This window comes from Macaca nemestrina, chromosome 14, assembly GCF_043159975.1.
Source record: "Macaca nemestrina isolate mMacNem1 chromosome 14, mMacNem.hap1, whole genome shotgun sequence".
Classification (NCBI taxonomy): Eukaryota; Metazoa; Chordata; class Mammalia; order Primates; family Cercopithecidae; genus Macaca; species Macaca nemestrina.
Window position 1 is genome coordinate 110,392,095 of NC_092138.1, and position 15,090 is coordinate 110,407,184.

The 15,090-nt window shown below is 53.2% G+C and overlaps 1 protein-coding gene across 4 annotated transcripts in view; it reads right to left on the bottom strand.

Moving 5' to 3' along the window:
* The window catches only part of LOC105463977 (golgin A2), a 20,541-nt gene continuing 5,451 nt past the window's right edge, over positions 1-15,090 (bottom strand). For 2 of the 4 annotated variants that reach the window (XM_011711521.3, XM_011711522.3), the window contains 24 exons: positions 12,568-12,672; positions 12,267-12,310; positions 12,084-12,147; positions 11,605-11,664; positions 11,341-11,421; positions 10,434-10,472; positions 10,117-10,167; positions 9,935-10,028; positions 9,732-9,838; positions 6,546-6,604; positions 6,075-6,216; positions 5,166-5,255; positions 4,954-5,061; positions 4,670-4,757; positions 3,962-4,299; positions 3,573-3,686; positions 2,633-2,878; positions 2,473-2,548; positions 1,942-2,048; positions 1,470-1,688; positions 1,280-1,382; positions 1,091-1,197; positions 857-1,013; positions 1-769 (listed from right to left, as the gene is read on the bottom strand). In XM_011711521.3, the coding sequence (XP_011709823.2) occupies positions 555-769; positions 857-1,013; positions 1,091-1,197; positions 1,280-1,382; positions 1,470-1,688; positions 1,942-2,048; positions 2,473-2,548; positions 2,633-2,878; positions 3,573-3,686; positions 3,962-4,299; positions 4,670-4,757; positions 4,954-5,061; positions 5,166-5,255; positions 6,075-6,216; positions 6,546-6,604; positions 9,732-9,838; positions 9,935-10,028; positions 10,117-10,167; positions 10,434-10,472; positions 11,341-11,421; positions 11,605-11,664; positions 12,084-12,147; positions 12,267-12,310; positions 12,568-12,672 (2,814 nt within the window). In that variant the 3' untranslated portion in view covers positions 1-554. The remainder of the gene's footprint in view (positions 770-856; positions 1,014-1,090; positions 1,198-1,279; positions 1,383-1,469; positions 1,689-1,941; positions 2,049-2,472; positions 2,549-2,632; positions 2,879-3,572; positions 3,687-3,961; positions 4,300-4,669; positions 4,758-4,953; positions 5,062-5,165; positions 5,256-6,074; positions 6,217-6,545; positions 6,605-9,731; positions 9,839-9,934; positions 10,029-10,116; positions 10,168-10,433; positions 10,473-11,340; positions 11,422-11,604; positions 11,665-12,083; positions 12,148-12,266; positions 12,311-12,567; positions 12,673-15,090) is intronic. The other 2 variants (XM_011711523.3, XM_011711524.3) reach the window with 1 other exon arrangement.

The window sequence follows — 15,090 nt, forward strand, 5'->3', positions numbered from 1 at the left end:
TTGTTTTTTTTTTTTTTGAGACAGAGTCTCACTCTGTCGCCCAGGCTGGAGCGCAATGGCGCCATCTCAGCTCACTGCAACCTCCGCCTCCCGGGTTCAAGTGACTCTCCTGCCTCAGCCTCCTGAGTAGCTGGGATTACAGGCACACGCCACCATGCCTGGCTAATTTTTGTATTTTTAGTAGAGACACGGTTTCACCATGTTGACCAGGCTGGTCCTGAACTCCTGACCTCCTGAACTCCCAAAGTGCTGGGATTACAGGTGTGAGCCACTACGCCCGGCCTTTTTTCATAACTTCTATACCATAACTTACCCATAACCTTCTTTATCCCATAACTTCTTTTAATCCCATAACTTTAATTTTTTTTTAAGTTTAGTGGCCAGCTTTTAGATGACAGTGATCTTCACCTCATCTGCACCTGTCTACCCCCGTTAGACAGGGGTCTATGCTTGCTACTGGAAGGGTAAAGGGGTGACTGAGGGGGTGGTAGGGATATAGTGGGGGCAGGGTCTCCAGCCCCCCTTCTTCAGGCTTTGCTGACAGCGGCCGGCTTTTAGATGACAGTGATCTTCACCTCATCGTTCTCGTCAGCCCGGTAAAAAAAAGGAATGCAGGGGTTGCTGCCCAAGCCTGGGCGCTCCCGGGGGTTCTGCATCTCACGAAGCAGCTGCATGATCTGCTGTGCAGTGGGGTTGTCACGGGGAGAGCCCTCCCTGGCCTCTCCTTGGGCGGCCTCCGCGCTGCCGGTGAGGCTCACCTCGCAAAGATCTTTGGAGAGAGAGAGGCAGGGCTCTGAGCGCCACGCAAGCCCTCCCTTGCTCCTGCCTGCCCACCCCTCCCGAGGGCTCTACTCACCACCCTGCTGGTCGGCAGCCCCAAGCTCCTGGGGGGCTGGGGCCCCTGGAGCAGGCTCATGGGCAGGGTTCTGGGCAGCTGCCAGGAATCTGCCATGCCACTCGCTGCGGTCGCCCACAAGCCGTAAGACCAGCTCCTGCAACTCCAGCAGCTTCACCTGGAGGGAGGGGTGCTAAGCTGCCATGCCTGTGCCCGTGCCCACCTCCACCCCCACAGAGATGTTCCACGCCCTACCTTCATCTCCTCCTTGTCTTGGGCCAGCCTGCTGATATACTCCTCCTTCTCCCGGTGCCGCTCCTTCAGCACTGCCCTCTGACTCTGGTACAGTGCGATGTACTCTCCTGCGGAAGGACAGGGCTCAGATACTGGGTTCCCTCTGACCACTGTGCAGCTCCTCCTGCCATGCCCTGGCCTCCCACTCACCAATGGTGTCTGTCTCTCCAGACAGCTGGATACAGCGATGTTCCAGTTCCTCTACCCTCTCCTTCAGGTCCGCCTTCTCCTGCATGAGCTCCATAAAGCGGCTCTGGAACCAAAACAATGGAGTCACATCTTGGCAGCGACCTGCCCCGCCCCCACCCTTCTTGACCCATGCCAGGAGAGACTCATTCACCTGCAGCTTCTCCATGGCCCCCTGCAGGGCCCGGTGGGTTTCCCCACACACAGAATCGCCCCCAGTCCCTGGGGCCGGGGCTGCCACCTCAGGCTCCTTCTGGGCCAAGGCCAGCAGGTGAGCCAGGCGCCGGCAGCGCACCCTTTGCTCCTTCAGCTGCCCACGTAGCCTTGCCTGCTCCTCCTCGGCACTGGCTACAGCTGAGTTGAAAAATGCCACCTGCAGGCAAGAGAGGTGCGTTCTTGTAGGAGGATATATAGGACGAACAGGCAGGGAGGTAGAGAGCAGCCCTTCCCTTGGAGCCTCAGAGGCTGCACTTGTTGGTCCCAGGTGAAATGGGTGTCTGACCACTGGCTCCCAGGAAAGCGGTGAGTCTGAAGAAATCAGAAGGCCGGGAAACCAAGAGCAGAAGGGGGTCTGGGAGGGACCACAGAGGGAGACAGCAAAGGCCAGGGAGGGGAGTCAGCCTTACCATGGCTTCCCGGCTCTCCAGGTCCTCCGGGATGCTTGGCATGGGCCGAGGCGCTGCCTCCACCTCCTCCTCCTCTTCTTCCTCCTCCTCCCTGTCCAGTCCATCTCCTGTGGGGGTGGCCAGAGGGGTCATCAGACAACCCAACAAGGGTACAGTGTGCCCACCTCTGCCCCCACCCTCACTGGGTAACCCTGGGCCAGCCCCTCCCCAGAAGGGAATGAGCAGCTTTTTATTTTATTCTTTTTTAAGAGCCAAGAGCTCGCTATGCTGCCCAGGTGCAGTCCCACTACCGATCAGCATGGGAGTTCTGACCTGCTTCATTTCTGACCTGGGCCAGTTCACCCATCCTTAGGCAACCTGCTAGTCCCCTGCTCCCAGGAAGTCACCATAATGATGCCGAACTTAGTGTGGACACCCAGTTGGCATAATGACCAGCTGTTCTAAAGGTCTCTTCCAACTCAATTCCACACTGCTAACAGTCCCCCCTTCCTCCTGGGGCTCTCTCCTCTTCCTGTGAGCAGGTTCCCGTACCTTCCCCAGGATGAGCCATGAGGCTCAATTGGGACCGTAGCTGCTGGTTCTGCTGGGTGACAGATTCCAGGCGCTCCTAAGGGGCCAAGAAAGAGAGTGAGACGGCATGGAGGTTGCCAGGTCATCCCCCTCGGGGCCCTGCCCTCAGCAACTCCCTCACCTGGGCTTCCTGCAACTCTTGGCGGGCCATCTCGGCTACCGCTTTGCCCTGAGCTTCCTGCTGCTGCAGCTGGTCCACGAGCTGGGTCTGCAGCAGTAACTGGTTGTGCAGCACCTCCTTCTCAGAGGTTAGCTGCTGATAGGTGGCCACCTGCTGCTGATAGGCGGCCACATACTGCTGCAGGTGTCCCAGGTACTGGTCTCGCTGCTGCTGTAGACTCTGAGCCTCTTGGCTCTTCAGCTCCACCTGTAGGAAGACCCTAGGCGTTAGGGCAGGTGGTGGCCTGCTTTCAGATTTGGGGCCCATAAATAGGGTAGCGAGGGCTCTGTGAGGCTCTGTTGCCTGCCCAGACCTCTGGCCCCTTGCTCCAGGCCTAAGTGACTGCCTCCCTTGCCTAGAGCCTACTGTCTTCTTTCCCAGCCTCAAATCTCACACGCTGCTTCCCACCACTTAAACTGTAGGCCATAGACTGGTGGAAATGCAAAGGGAGCCAACCACCATCTGCTAAGTGTGCTACATGCCTAATGCTTTCCGTGTATTATCTCATTTAATCCTCTACACCTCTGCAAGGAAGATACTAACTTCCTTTTTAAGTTAAAGAAACTGAGGCTTAGAGATGCAGAGTAGCTGAATGGTGACCAGTGGAGCAGAGGCCAGAATCCTGTTTGAATCTAAGGAGCCTCTTATACCACTGTCTCTTTCCCTATGATTGGGGGAAATCCATGCCTCTAGCTGGGACGATGATGTCCAGATCTGAGAGGAACCCAGGGCTATCCACCTCTAAAAGTCAGACGGCAGGGAACAAGAAACAGTCACAGGACTGCCCCGGAGGGTGCTGGGGTCACCTATTCCCCAGGCTGGAGCTGCCTCTGGCCTCACACCACCCCTCCCCAGAGGCTAGTGCCCGCCTCCCAGCACTTCTTGGATGGGGTAGGGTTACCGTTTCCTTCAGCTCGCTCAGCTTCTCCTGCAGCTCACCCAGCTTCTTTCCCAGCTCCCTCTTGACGTGCTGCTCCGACTGCAGTGCGCTGGTGATCTCCATGTTCTCATTAGTCTGGACAGAGAGAAGCAATCAGCGGCCACCCACTGCAGCTGGAGACCCCAAAACTTGCTGCCTTGGTGTTTGCCTCCCATGGCACCAGGAAGGGTGGAGACAGGTTAGAAAAATCATCCCCTCTCCCCTACAGCCATCGGAGCAGGGCTCTGGCTCACAGGTGCCTCCAGAAGTACCATTTCACGTGAGGGCTACACTGCCCCACTTTACAGGTGGGAAAACAAAGGCCCGGAGGGCTAGTTGGGAGGGTAGGTTCTCCAGGCGGGGCTGCGCACCAGCTTTACGAATCCGCTCTGCAGCTCAGCCAGCTGCTCCTTGAGCTCCCGGTTCTGGGAGAGTGCGCGGCTGATGGTGGTGCGGTCATTCTGCATGGTCTCCAGGATTTGCCTGCGCGCCTCCGCCTGCTCCCCCCAGAGCTCGGCCGCCCGCTCCAGCTCCAGCAGCCTCTCCTCCTGCTCCCGGTTCAGGCGACTCAAGCCCTCATTGTCTTGCACCTGGGCTTGGAGCTGTCCTGCCAGACTCTCCAGCTCCTTCCGTAGGTGCTCAGCCTCCGCTTGTAGCTGCTGCTCCACCTCGGAGGGCCCTGCTGGGGGCTCTGGGGGTGGGGGTTCAGCTGAGAAAGGAAGCAGACAATAAGGGCCTCTGGATTCTCAAAGAAAACCCTCCTCTTGGTCCATAGCTCCTCTCAGGCTCCCCAAACGTGGCCTCCCTGCTAATGATTCCTTGCACCCAGATGTTAGCCAATCTTCCAAGCCACTTTCCAATAGTGACAATTGTGGGTGGCCAACAATGGGCACTCCTCCCTCTTTGCTGATGGGGCACTGAGGCTTGTGGAGATGATGAGACTTGCTATCTCCTGGCACAGACCTCTTTCCCTCTGCCTCAAAGCCCTTCCATCCACCCAACTCCGTGGGGTATTCTAAACCATCCCGACAGCCCTCTGACCCCAGTCCTGCTCCCAGGTTACCCCAGCCCCAGCTTACCCATCTGGTTCCTCAGTTCAGCCAAGCTCGTCTCCAGCTCCTGTACCCGACTCATGCTACATTCCTTCTCCTCCCTCAATGTGTGCACCTGCCCAAAGCACAGCGGGAAAGGGCCCTGGAGAGGGGCTGGTGGCTGGACAGGCTACCATCTCCCTCTCTGCCCCCAGCTCCACAAAGGCCAGACCCATGAGCACCTCTGGCTGTGCTCCTCCCATTTCACAGATGCCCAGAAAGATCAAGTGACCTATCTAAGGTTGCAGGGGAGCTGAAGGGTCAGGTCTCACCTGCTCTGACATCTGCTGCATCCTCTGCCGCCACATGGCGCTCTCTCCTTTGAGATTCTCTGCATATTTATCTCTCTCCATTTGTAGTTGTCTAACTGACTCCATTACCTGCAAGAATGGCCACAGAAATTAGGAAGGACTGTCACTGGTTGTCACCTACTCCTGGCCACCTGGGATCATCTTCCTTCTACATCCCTCCCTACATCCCTCACCTGCCCCAGGTGTGCTTCCAGCTGTGCCCGCTCCTCCATGGCCTGCTGTAACTGCTGGTTAGCGTCAGGGGCTTCACACCGGCTTGAAAACTGGATGGTGGAGAGTGAGAAGTTTAGATCTGGGGAGCCCAGGCCGTTCCAAACAGTGCCCCTTAAAAGGGCTAGGGCTAGGCTCAATGTGCAGCTCAGTCAATACAACTCTGCTGTCACGTTTCTTTGCTTTAGAAATAAAAAATAATTTTAAAAAGATCTCAGGCCAGGCATGGTGGCTGATACCTATAATCTCAACACTTTGGGAGGCTGAGGTGAGTGGATTGCTTGAGCTCAGGAGTTCCAGACCAACTTCAGCAACATGGCAAAGCCCTGTATCTACAAATACAAAAATTAGCCAGGCATGGTGGTATCGCCTGTAGTCCCAGCTACTTGACAGGCTGAGGCAGGAGGGTGGCTTGAGCCTGGAAGGTAGAGGTTGCAATAAGCTGAGATCGCGCCACTGTACTCCAGCCCGGGTGACAGAGCGAGACCCTGTCTCAAAAAAAAAAAAAAAAAAGATCTCTACTGTCTGTTATTACCATGGAATAGTGAAAGTGTTGGCTTGAACCTCAGAAGGAAATAAACAGACTCATGACCTAGCCATATAAATGTAATCTCTAAAATAATGGTTTTCACCCATGATGCTTTAAAACAAAACAAAACAAAAATTGTTTTAAGCCCTAACCCTAAGATTCTGATTCCCCAGGTCCCCAATTTGTAGATTTTTAGCACTCTCTAGAGGATTTTACGCCAGGACTGGAACAAGGACCCAAATTTTCAGCTATTGGCTGGAGCCTCCCCATGCCCTGCATGACCCCTAGACCATGGCCCCAGCTGGATGGGGCTCCCACCACCCATGGGGCTGCAGCCTCTTGCCTGTTGAAGCAAGAGTTCTGTCATCTCTAACTTCTTTTGCAGTTCTTCCAAGTTAAGTTGCATGCCAGCCTTCTCAGTCACTAGGACCCGAAGCTTCTCTTCCAATTCTGATTTCTCTTGCTTCAGGTCTTCATTGTTTTGGCTATGGCCAGAGGCAGTAGAGAAAGGAATGAACAAAGAACAGAAAGGACTGCTTTGGTGATCCACCCTCTACCCTCGCCCCACAACCACAGAACTGTGGCACTGGAAGGAACCCCAGGAATCAAAAGTCACATGTACAGGCCAGAGATAAGACATGAGTTACCCAAGGCTACACCATGAGTCAGTGGCGCAGCTGGCACTAGAGCTTTGCTGGGCACACATGCAAACCTGTATGACCACCTCACCATGCTTACCTGTACCCCCCACCTCCCAGCACACCACCCATGCTAAGGGCCCCCAGACCTCCCATCCCACCATCCCCCGTCCTACGTGTTCTTGTATAACTCCAGCCTGAGGGCATCTCTCTCTTTGGTTAACTCCTTGTTGTACTGTAAACACAGAAAGGTTAAGTCAGGATATAGCAGGCAGAGGAGCAGCTGGCCGACCAGTAACAATAGCTACAGTAACTACTCCACAGTAACACTTCTTCACTCTCAATCACACTTGACATGTTTTCAAGGCATTTCCAAGCCCACGGTCTCATTTTGTTGTTGTTGTTGTTGTTTTTGAGACAGAGTCTCGCTCTGTCACCCAGGCTGAAGTGCAATGGTGAGATCTCAGCTCACAACCTCCGCCTCCCAGGTCCAAGTGACTCTCCTGCCTCAGCCTCCTGAGTAGTTGGGACTACAGGCACACGCCACCATGTCCGGCTAATTTGTTTTTGTTTTTGTTTTTCTGAGACGGAGTCTCACTCTGTCACCCAGGCTGGAGTGCAGTGGCGCCATCTCTGCTCAATGCAAGCTCTGCCTCCCAGGTTCACGCCATTCTCCTGCCTCAGCCTCCTAAGTAGCTGGGACTACAGGTGCCTGCCACCATACCTGGCTAATTTTTTTGTATTTTTAGTAGAGACGGGGTTTCACCATGTTAGCCAGGATGGTCTCGATCTCCTGACCTTGTGATCCACCCATCTCAGCCTCCCAAAGTACTGGGATAACAGGCGTGAGCTACCACGCCCAGCCTAATTTTTGTATTTTTAGTAGAGATGGGGTTTCACCATGTTGGCCAGGCTGGTCTTGAACTCCTGACCTCAAGTGATCCACCCGCCTCAACCTTCTAAAGTGTTGGAATTACAGGTGTGAGCCACCGTGCCCAGCTGGTCTCATTTGTTTTTAAAAGAACTTGGTGGCCGGGCGCGGTGGCTCAAGCCTGTAATCCCAGCACTTTGGGAGGCCGAGACGGGCGGATCACGAGGTCAGGAGTTCGAGACCATCCTGGCTAACACGGTGAAACCCCGTCTCTACTAAAAAATACAAAAAACTAGCCGGGCAAGGTGGCGGGCGCCTGTAGTCCCGGCTACTCGGGAGGCTGAGGCAGGAGAATGGCGTAAAAACCCGGGAGGCAGAGCTTGCAGTGAGCTGAGATCCGGCCACTGCACTCCAGCCTGGGCGACACAGCGAGACTCCGTCTCAAAAAAAAAAAAAAAAAAAAAGAACTTGGTAAGGGTGGCCGGGCGCGGTGGCTCACACCTGTAATCCCAGCACTTTGGGAGGCCAAGGCGGGTAGATCACGAGGTCAGAAGATCGAGACCATCTGGCTAACACGGTGAAACCCCATCTCTACTTAAAAAAAAAATACAAAAAGTTAGCCGGGCGTGGTGGCGGGTGCCTGTAATCCCAGCTACTTGGGAGGCTGAGGCAGGAGAATGGAGTGAACCCGGGAGACAGAGCTTGCAGTGAGCTGAGATGGCACCAGTCTGGGTGACGGAGTGAGACTCCGTCTCAAAAAAAAAAAAAAAAAAAAAGGCCGGGCGCAGTGGCTCACGCCTGTAATCCCAGCACTTTGGGAGGCCAAGACTGGCGGATCACGAGGTCAGGAGATCGAGACCATCCTGGCTAACACGGTGAAACCCCGTCTCTACCAAAAAAATATCAAAAACTAGCCGAGTGTGGTGGCAGGCGCCTGTAGTCCCAGCTACTTGGGAGGCTGAGGCAGGAGAATGGCCTAAATCCGGGAGGCGGAGCTTGCAGCGAGCTGAGATCCGGCCACTGCACTCCAGCCTGGGCAACAGAGCGAGACTCCGTCTCCAAAAAAAAAAAAATACAGGGCTTGGTAAGAGTGGAAGGGACAGGAAAAGACAGTGAATTTATGTATGTATGTATATATGTATTTATTTGAGATGGAGTCTCCCTCTGTCACACAGGCTGAAATGCAATGGTGCCATCTTGGCTCACTGCAACCTCTGCCTCCCGGGGTCATGTGATTCTCCTACCTCAGGCTCCTGAGTACCTAGGATTACAGGCATGCACCACCACACCTGGCTAATTTTTGTATATTTATTTCTTTATTTAGAAACGGAGTCTCCCTCTGTCACCCAGGCTGGAGGGCAGTGGTGTGATCTCGGCTCACTGCAACTTCCGCCCCCGGGTTCAAGCAATTCTCCTACCTCAGCCTCCCAAGTAGCTGGGATTACAGGCACCTGCCACCACACCTGGCTAATTTTTTGTATTTTTAGTAGAGACAGGGTTTTGCCATGTTGGTCAGGCTGGTGTCAAACCCCTGACCCCAGTTGACCTGCCCACCTCGGCCTCCCAAAGTGCTGGGATTACAGGTATAAGCCACCACACCTGGCCAAGATCGAATTTACAGCTGGCTAACAGAGGCCCAGAGAGATCAGATAATATTGCTATTGTTATTATCATTATTACTACCACTGTTTGAACCTTTATTGAGTGTTTCACCAGGCACCATGCTAATAATCCCATTTAATCCTCATAACCACCACATGAGACAGCTCACTGCAATATTATTACCTCTATTTTGTAGATGAAAAATATGTAGTATTAGAGGTTAAGTGTTTGCCTAAGATCACTTAGACAGAGCTGGGATTTGAATAGCCAGGTATATCTGACTCTCTAAGTTCATTTGTTCCCTGGGGGTGGGGGCACAGATAGGAAGAGGGAAATTAATCTTTTGTTCAATTTTTGAAAGGATCATACATTCGCATAGTCCAAAACTCTGAAGGTACAGAAGGGAAATATCTTCCAGCCATGCTGCTCCTCTCTCCTGAGTTTTTTATGAATCCTTGCAGACATGTTTTATGTATATTGTCACAGTACATATGTACAGACACACGGACACACACACAGACACACACACACACGTTCCCTCTCTCTACACAAATGGTAACATACTAAAGATACTCTTCTGTACCTTCACAGAACAAATACCACATTCCCCAACCTAGGACTTGGCCAAGGCCACAGCCAGGTAAGGGCAGGGCGGGCACTTGGCCTCTGAGCTCTGTGTCCAGTGTTCACTCCTCACAGTGCCCCCCCACCCACCCACAGCAGCTGACTCAGCCCCAGGATGCCTCTAACAACCACACACAAAAGCAGTGACAAATGGCCCATGCTGCCTTCTGGGCAGGACACTCAACCCTGCAGAAGAGACCTTTAGGCTCACTCCTCCACCTGGGAAGCCAGGCTGCCAGGGTTCGGGGCAGGCAGTTGGACTCACCCTGTCTGCTTTCTTCTGCTGCGTGGAGACAGCAGAGAGAGCCCGCTCCAACTCTCCCACACGCCTCCGGGAATACTGCAGGCGACTGGCCAGATCTTCGGACTCTCCTGGAATGAGAGAGGTTGAGATGGGGTCCAAAGGACTCACCCTAAAGGCCTGTCAAAGTGCCAGGTTGAAGGATGATGGGGTGCCCAGATTCCCACCTTCTTTCTGCCTGGCAGCATGCTGAGTGTGAGCCAGGGCTGTCTGTAACTCAGCTTTCTCTGATACGAGGATCCCTATGGTCTGAATGTGAACCTTTGGGAGGAAACCCAAGCAAGTGCTGAAAAAGAAGGAAAGAAACATTCTCCAGAGGACAGGGCGGAACTTCACCCCCTCCACTCACCTGTAACTGCTCCCTTAGGGCTCCCTGCTTTTGGTGGCATTCTTTCTTTTCCTACAGGAAGAGGAAGACAGAGCTCTTACTAGGGGGAGGCAGAGATGGCACAGCAAGGGACATGCCCCCAAAATGCCACCAATGCCCCAGGACCGGCCCACCCATGGGACCAGGTTATCAGGGACCCTGTGGGGATGGGGTGGAATCTTGGGGGGTGAGCCTTCTTCCCCAGGCTGGGAGCGGGTGAGACGAGACTGAGGCCTCTACATTTGAGTGCCCCCCAAACCCAGCTGTCATGTTGTGAGCAAACAAAGAAATCACGTTACTTCTTCCAACTGATCCGTAATTTCTTGGTTCTGTTGTTTCTGTGGGGAAGAGTCAAAGGAAGGTGACTGAGGGTGGCCCCCTCAACCCTATTCCCCAGACCAGGAAGGGGTAGGCAGGAGCCAGGAATGGATTTTAAAGGCAAAGTTCTCAGACCCAATGGGAACACGAACTGCTCAACTCTCCTCAGGCTCCCAAGGAAAGGGGATTTGTGTCTTTGTTGGTTTTTGCCCACAGCCACAGAACTGAAAGTCTGAATCTGGATTCTCTTGAAAGGACAGTAACATAAACCTCTAGAGATGGAGTGTGAGAAAAGCCCACCCTCTGCCAGTTTGTGATTTAGAAAGGTGTATTCATTCAACAAACATTTGCTGAGCACATATAGGCCAGGTACAGTTCTTAAGAGCAGGGATATCAGACAGAAAAAGACAGACAGGAGCCCTTGGCCCTGAGGTTTACATTCTAGTGGGCCTTTAAATCTTCAACGCTCAGAGCTAAGAGACCTTTGATACTCTCTAACTCTACCTCCTCAGGAAATGCAAGCCCAAGAAGGAGAGGTGGCTTGTCCCGAATCCAAGAGCAAATTAAGGACTGAGTCAGGGTGGAAATACGGGGCTCCTGACAACCAGTCAGGCTAGTGCTTCCCCAAGAGGCAACAATCCCAGGGCATGTGTGGCAAGGACTCGAGCAGGGGTGTCTAGAGAAGAGAGAGTAGGCAAAGAGGGCAGCAACAGAAGAGCCATGCTGCATGCTCCGTGCTCTGGGGTCCCTCCAGCTGAGGCCTGGGCCCCCCAGCTCCCCATTCGCCCTTGGCACCAGGGGCCCCCTGCCCCTTTCTTCAGGGTCCCAAGGGGAAACTGGAGCCCAGGATTAGCAGCGTGGAATCAGGGGACCCCACTGGACTCTTACCAATTTCTCTATCGTGATATTGAGTTGTTTGTTTGTTACATAGCTGGAGTCCAGGGCTACCGCTAGCTGTTGGTACCGGCTCTGAGGCGCATGCAGAGAGGAGGAGTTGGAGGAGGATTGGGGGGAGAGGTAGAGAGAGCAATCATTAGGGTTGGGGGGTGTGTGGGCTGTCTCAGCTGGCAGAGGGGCACCCAGCCCCCGCTATGGGAGGAGGTTGGAGGGCTGGCCTGCAGGGTCACTGGGCCACGGCCCAGGGCCTCTTACCTCCAGATCCTTCAGGTTAGCAGATGATGCAGGGCCCTCCCCATTCACACATGTCGTAGACTATAAGAGACGAGAGTGCACATGGAGATGTTCTGTCCCCTCAGTGTCTAAGCCCTCTGACTTCCTTTCTTCCCCAGCAATTGGCAACATTTTCTCTTCTAACTTGGACCCTTTGTCCCGTAACCCCTTTGTGCCAACTTCTCTCATGGTTCTTATTTCCCCACCATCCTTCCCTCCTGAGCACCTCTCATCCAGTGCTTCTGCAGCAGGATAAAATGATGCAACCAGTCACAGGGTCCAACTCCTTCATGTGCACAACTTCAAGGGAGAAAGCTCAGGGAAAAGCCGACTTCCTCAACATTGCCCAGCACATTGGCTGGTCCAGGATCTTCCCTCTCTTGTGAATCCCTGCCTCAGTTTCTTTCTATCATAGTTCCCTTCCCCCCGCACCCCACTCTGGGCCTCAATTCCTGAGGTACCTCACAAACAAGACCATTGAGCTGTTGGGAGAGTTGTCGCAGGCTCTCGGTTGATGAGAAAGTCCTAGGGATGGAGACACAGGGGTCAGGGGTGCAGGTGGCTCAATGGGAAAGAAGGTCATGGGCAGTGGCCTCCCTGACTCTCTCGGCCTAGAGACTGCTGCCCCAACAGGAGACACTCACTTAGTTTCATCCATGAGATTAGGGACATTGTCAGCATCATGATTCTGTGTGGGAAGAAACGTATGAGATGATCATTCAATGTCTGCTAAGAATCACCCAGGACAGGGTGAGTCAAGCTCCCAAACTCATTCCAACAATCTTCCATATCCCCAGACCTCAAGAAAAAGCCTAGTCTGAGCCTTCCCCCAGCCCATTCCCCAGGAAGAGCCCTTGGCCCTAGGGAACAAGCTACCTGTGAAAAGAGAAGATAATCCATAGTAGGTACAGGAGGGGAGTAGGCAGAGGGGGAGGAGGCACAAACCTGAGATACCGCCATGCTAGTGAGACTGGCACCAGGGGAAGGGACACCGCCAGGTAACACAGTGTCATCAGACGGTTGTAGAGAATCAGCATTGTCCTTGGGTGTCTGTCACAGAACAGAGCAGGGGTTTAGGGGGCCATGCGGGATAGAAGGTGCCTCAGTGCCATGAACACAAGGGTGTGGAACAGGTAGGACAGGTGTTGCTGCAGTCAGAGTGACAGTCACACATGCTAGGAGCCACTCAGGGGTGTGGATATGGTTGCCCAGGCCTTGGGCTGCTAGGCAGCATTTCAGATGGCCAAAGCTCAAAGCAGGGGCTGCACGGCCTCCTTCATGAACACGAGGACCTCGCTCTCTCTGGAGCTCAGCAAAAGACAGCAGCAGGCACTGACCTGTGGCAGCCACACAGCAGGTGGGAGGAAGGTGTGCCAAAGTCAGGGAGGAGAAAGGCACTGTTCTTCCAGAAGGCCAGTCTGTGCTGCAGAGTGACCCTAACTGGGCCCCTAGTGGGCAGAGGATGGTGATGAGGAAGTAGTTGTCTGGGCAATGTAGCTATCTGCCTGCTTCTCTCCTCCTTTCCTCCCTTCCCTTCTCCCCTGCAGTGGCACAATCATAGCTCACTGCAGCTTCCACCTCCTGGGCTCAAGCAATGCTCCCACCTCAGCCTCCCTAGTAGCGGAGATTACAGGTGCACACCACCATGCTCAGCTAATTTTTATAGAGATGTGGTCTCGCCATCTTGCCCAGGCTGGTCTCAAAGTCCTGGGCTCAAGTGATCCTCCCACCTTGGTCTCCCAAAGTGTTGAGATTACAGGTGTGAGCCATTGAACCTGGCCTATTGGCTGTGTTTCTGATTCAGACCTTTCCAGGAAAAAAAAAAAAAAAATTACCCAACTAGAAGCCTCTCCCCAACTATCTGGAGGTAAAAGGAGAATAAACCATGGCTACCACCCCCACCCCAACCTCTTACCTCCAAAAACATCTACCCAACCAAGAAACCACCCAAGAAAACAGAGGTAAGACATCTGCCCTATGGCTCCTGGCAACTTGGAAGTTATGGGGCCTCTTTCCTGGGAATTGTACCTGGGGACAATCCTAGGATTCAGAACTTGGGGTCACATGGAGCCTCTCCCTCGCCCCCAACTGGACCTACCTGCTTGATCAGAGCCCCACCCGGCCTCTCTCCAGGCTCTGGCCTTACTCTTGACCCAAGCCTCTGGTTCTAGAGGTCTTCTAATATCTGACAGGCCAGATGGGCAGACAGCGGAAAAAGCTGGCTGATCAGCTAAGCTGGACAAGAGAAAAACACCAGGGAGCCAGGGCCTAGCCACGGAAGCTGGTTCTGCGAGAAGTGGCTACACCTCTCTCCAGGGAAGCTGGGTCTGGGGGAAGTGGCTACACCTCTCTCCAGGGAAAGGACTGCGTACTCGCTGGACCCTTCAGCCCTGGCCTCTGAAAACCCAAATCTGTTTCCCTCCTTACAGCAAGTGCTGCAGAGGCTGGTGGAACTGAAGATGAGCCAAGCTGTCTTTGCATCTTTGCAAGTTTACTGTGACCATGGAACCTGGTGTTGCCTTGACAATGCCTACAACTGAATCTAATAGGTCAGAGCAGGGGTTCAGCTGCTGGCCAGGCATAAGCCTTTGAGGGAAGGCTGGCACTCCTAGCAATGGACCCTGCAAGTCTTTAGGGCCCTCCTGGCATCCTGGGTTCCCACTGATCTCTAGGATTAGACACAGGAATGCTCAGAGGAAGGGAAATTTTTTTTTTTGGTTTGAGATGGAGTCTCACTCTGTCGCCCAGGCTGGAGTGTAGTGGCAAGATCTCCGCTCACTGCAACCTCTGCCTCCTGGGTTCAAGATTCTCCTGCTTCAGCCTCCCGAGCAGCTGGGATTACAGGTGCATACTACCATGCCCAGCTAATTTTTGTATTTTTAGTAGACATGGGGTTTCACCATGTTGGCCAGGCTGCTCTCGAACTCCTGACCTCAGGTGATCCAGCCTCCTCAGTCTCCCAAAGTGCTGGGATTACAGGCATGAGCTACTGCACTTGGCTGAAAAAGCATTTTTCTGAGGACTTTTTGACACACAAAGCATGATTATTTTGTGAGCAATCAAGTTATTTCATAATTTTAAGTCTTATAGCCAAGATAGAGTTTTTAAGAAAGCCTATTCTCCTCAAAATGTACCATCCCATTAAGGTATTTTTTCTCTCTCCATTATTCCCTACTTCTGGAAATGTTATCAGCTCTACTCAAGATACTACAATCACGGGCCTGCATTCCTGGAGTAGAAAACTTACATGGTAATAAAAATGAGAAATTTAAAAAAAACAACCTACATTAGAAACAGTTATGCATATAGAGAAGGTATAAAAATAGCAAGGGGCTGGGCATGGTGGCTCACGCATGTAATCCCAGCACTTTGGGAGGCCAAGGCAGGTGAATCACTTGAGGCCAGGAGTTCGAGACCAGCCTGAGCAACATGGCAAAACCCCATCTCTATTAAAAATACAAAACAACA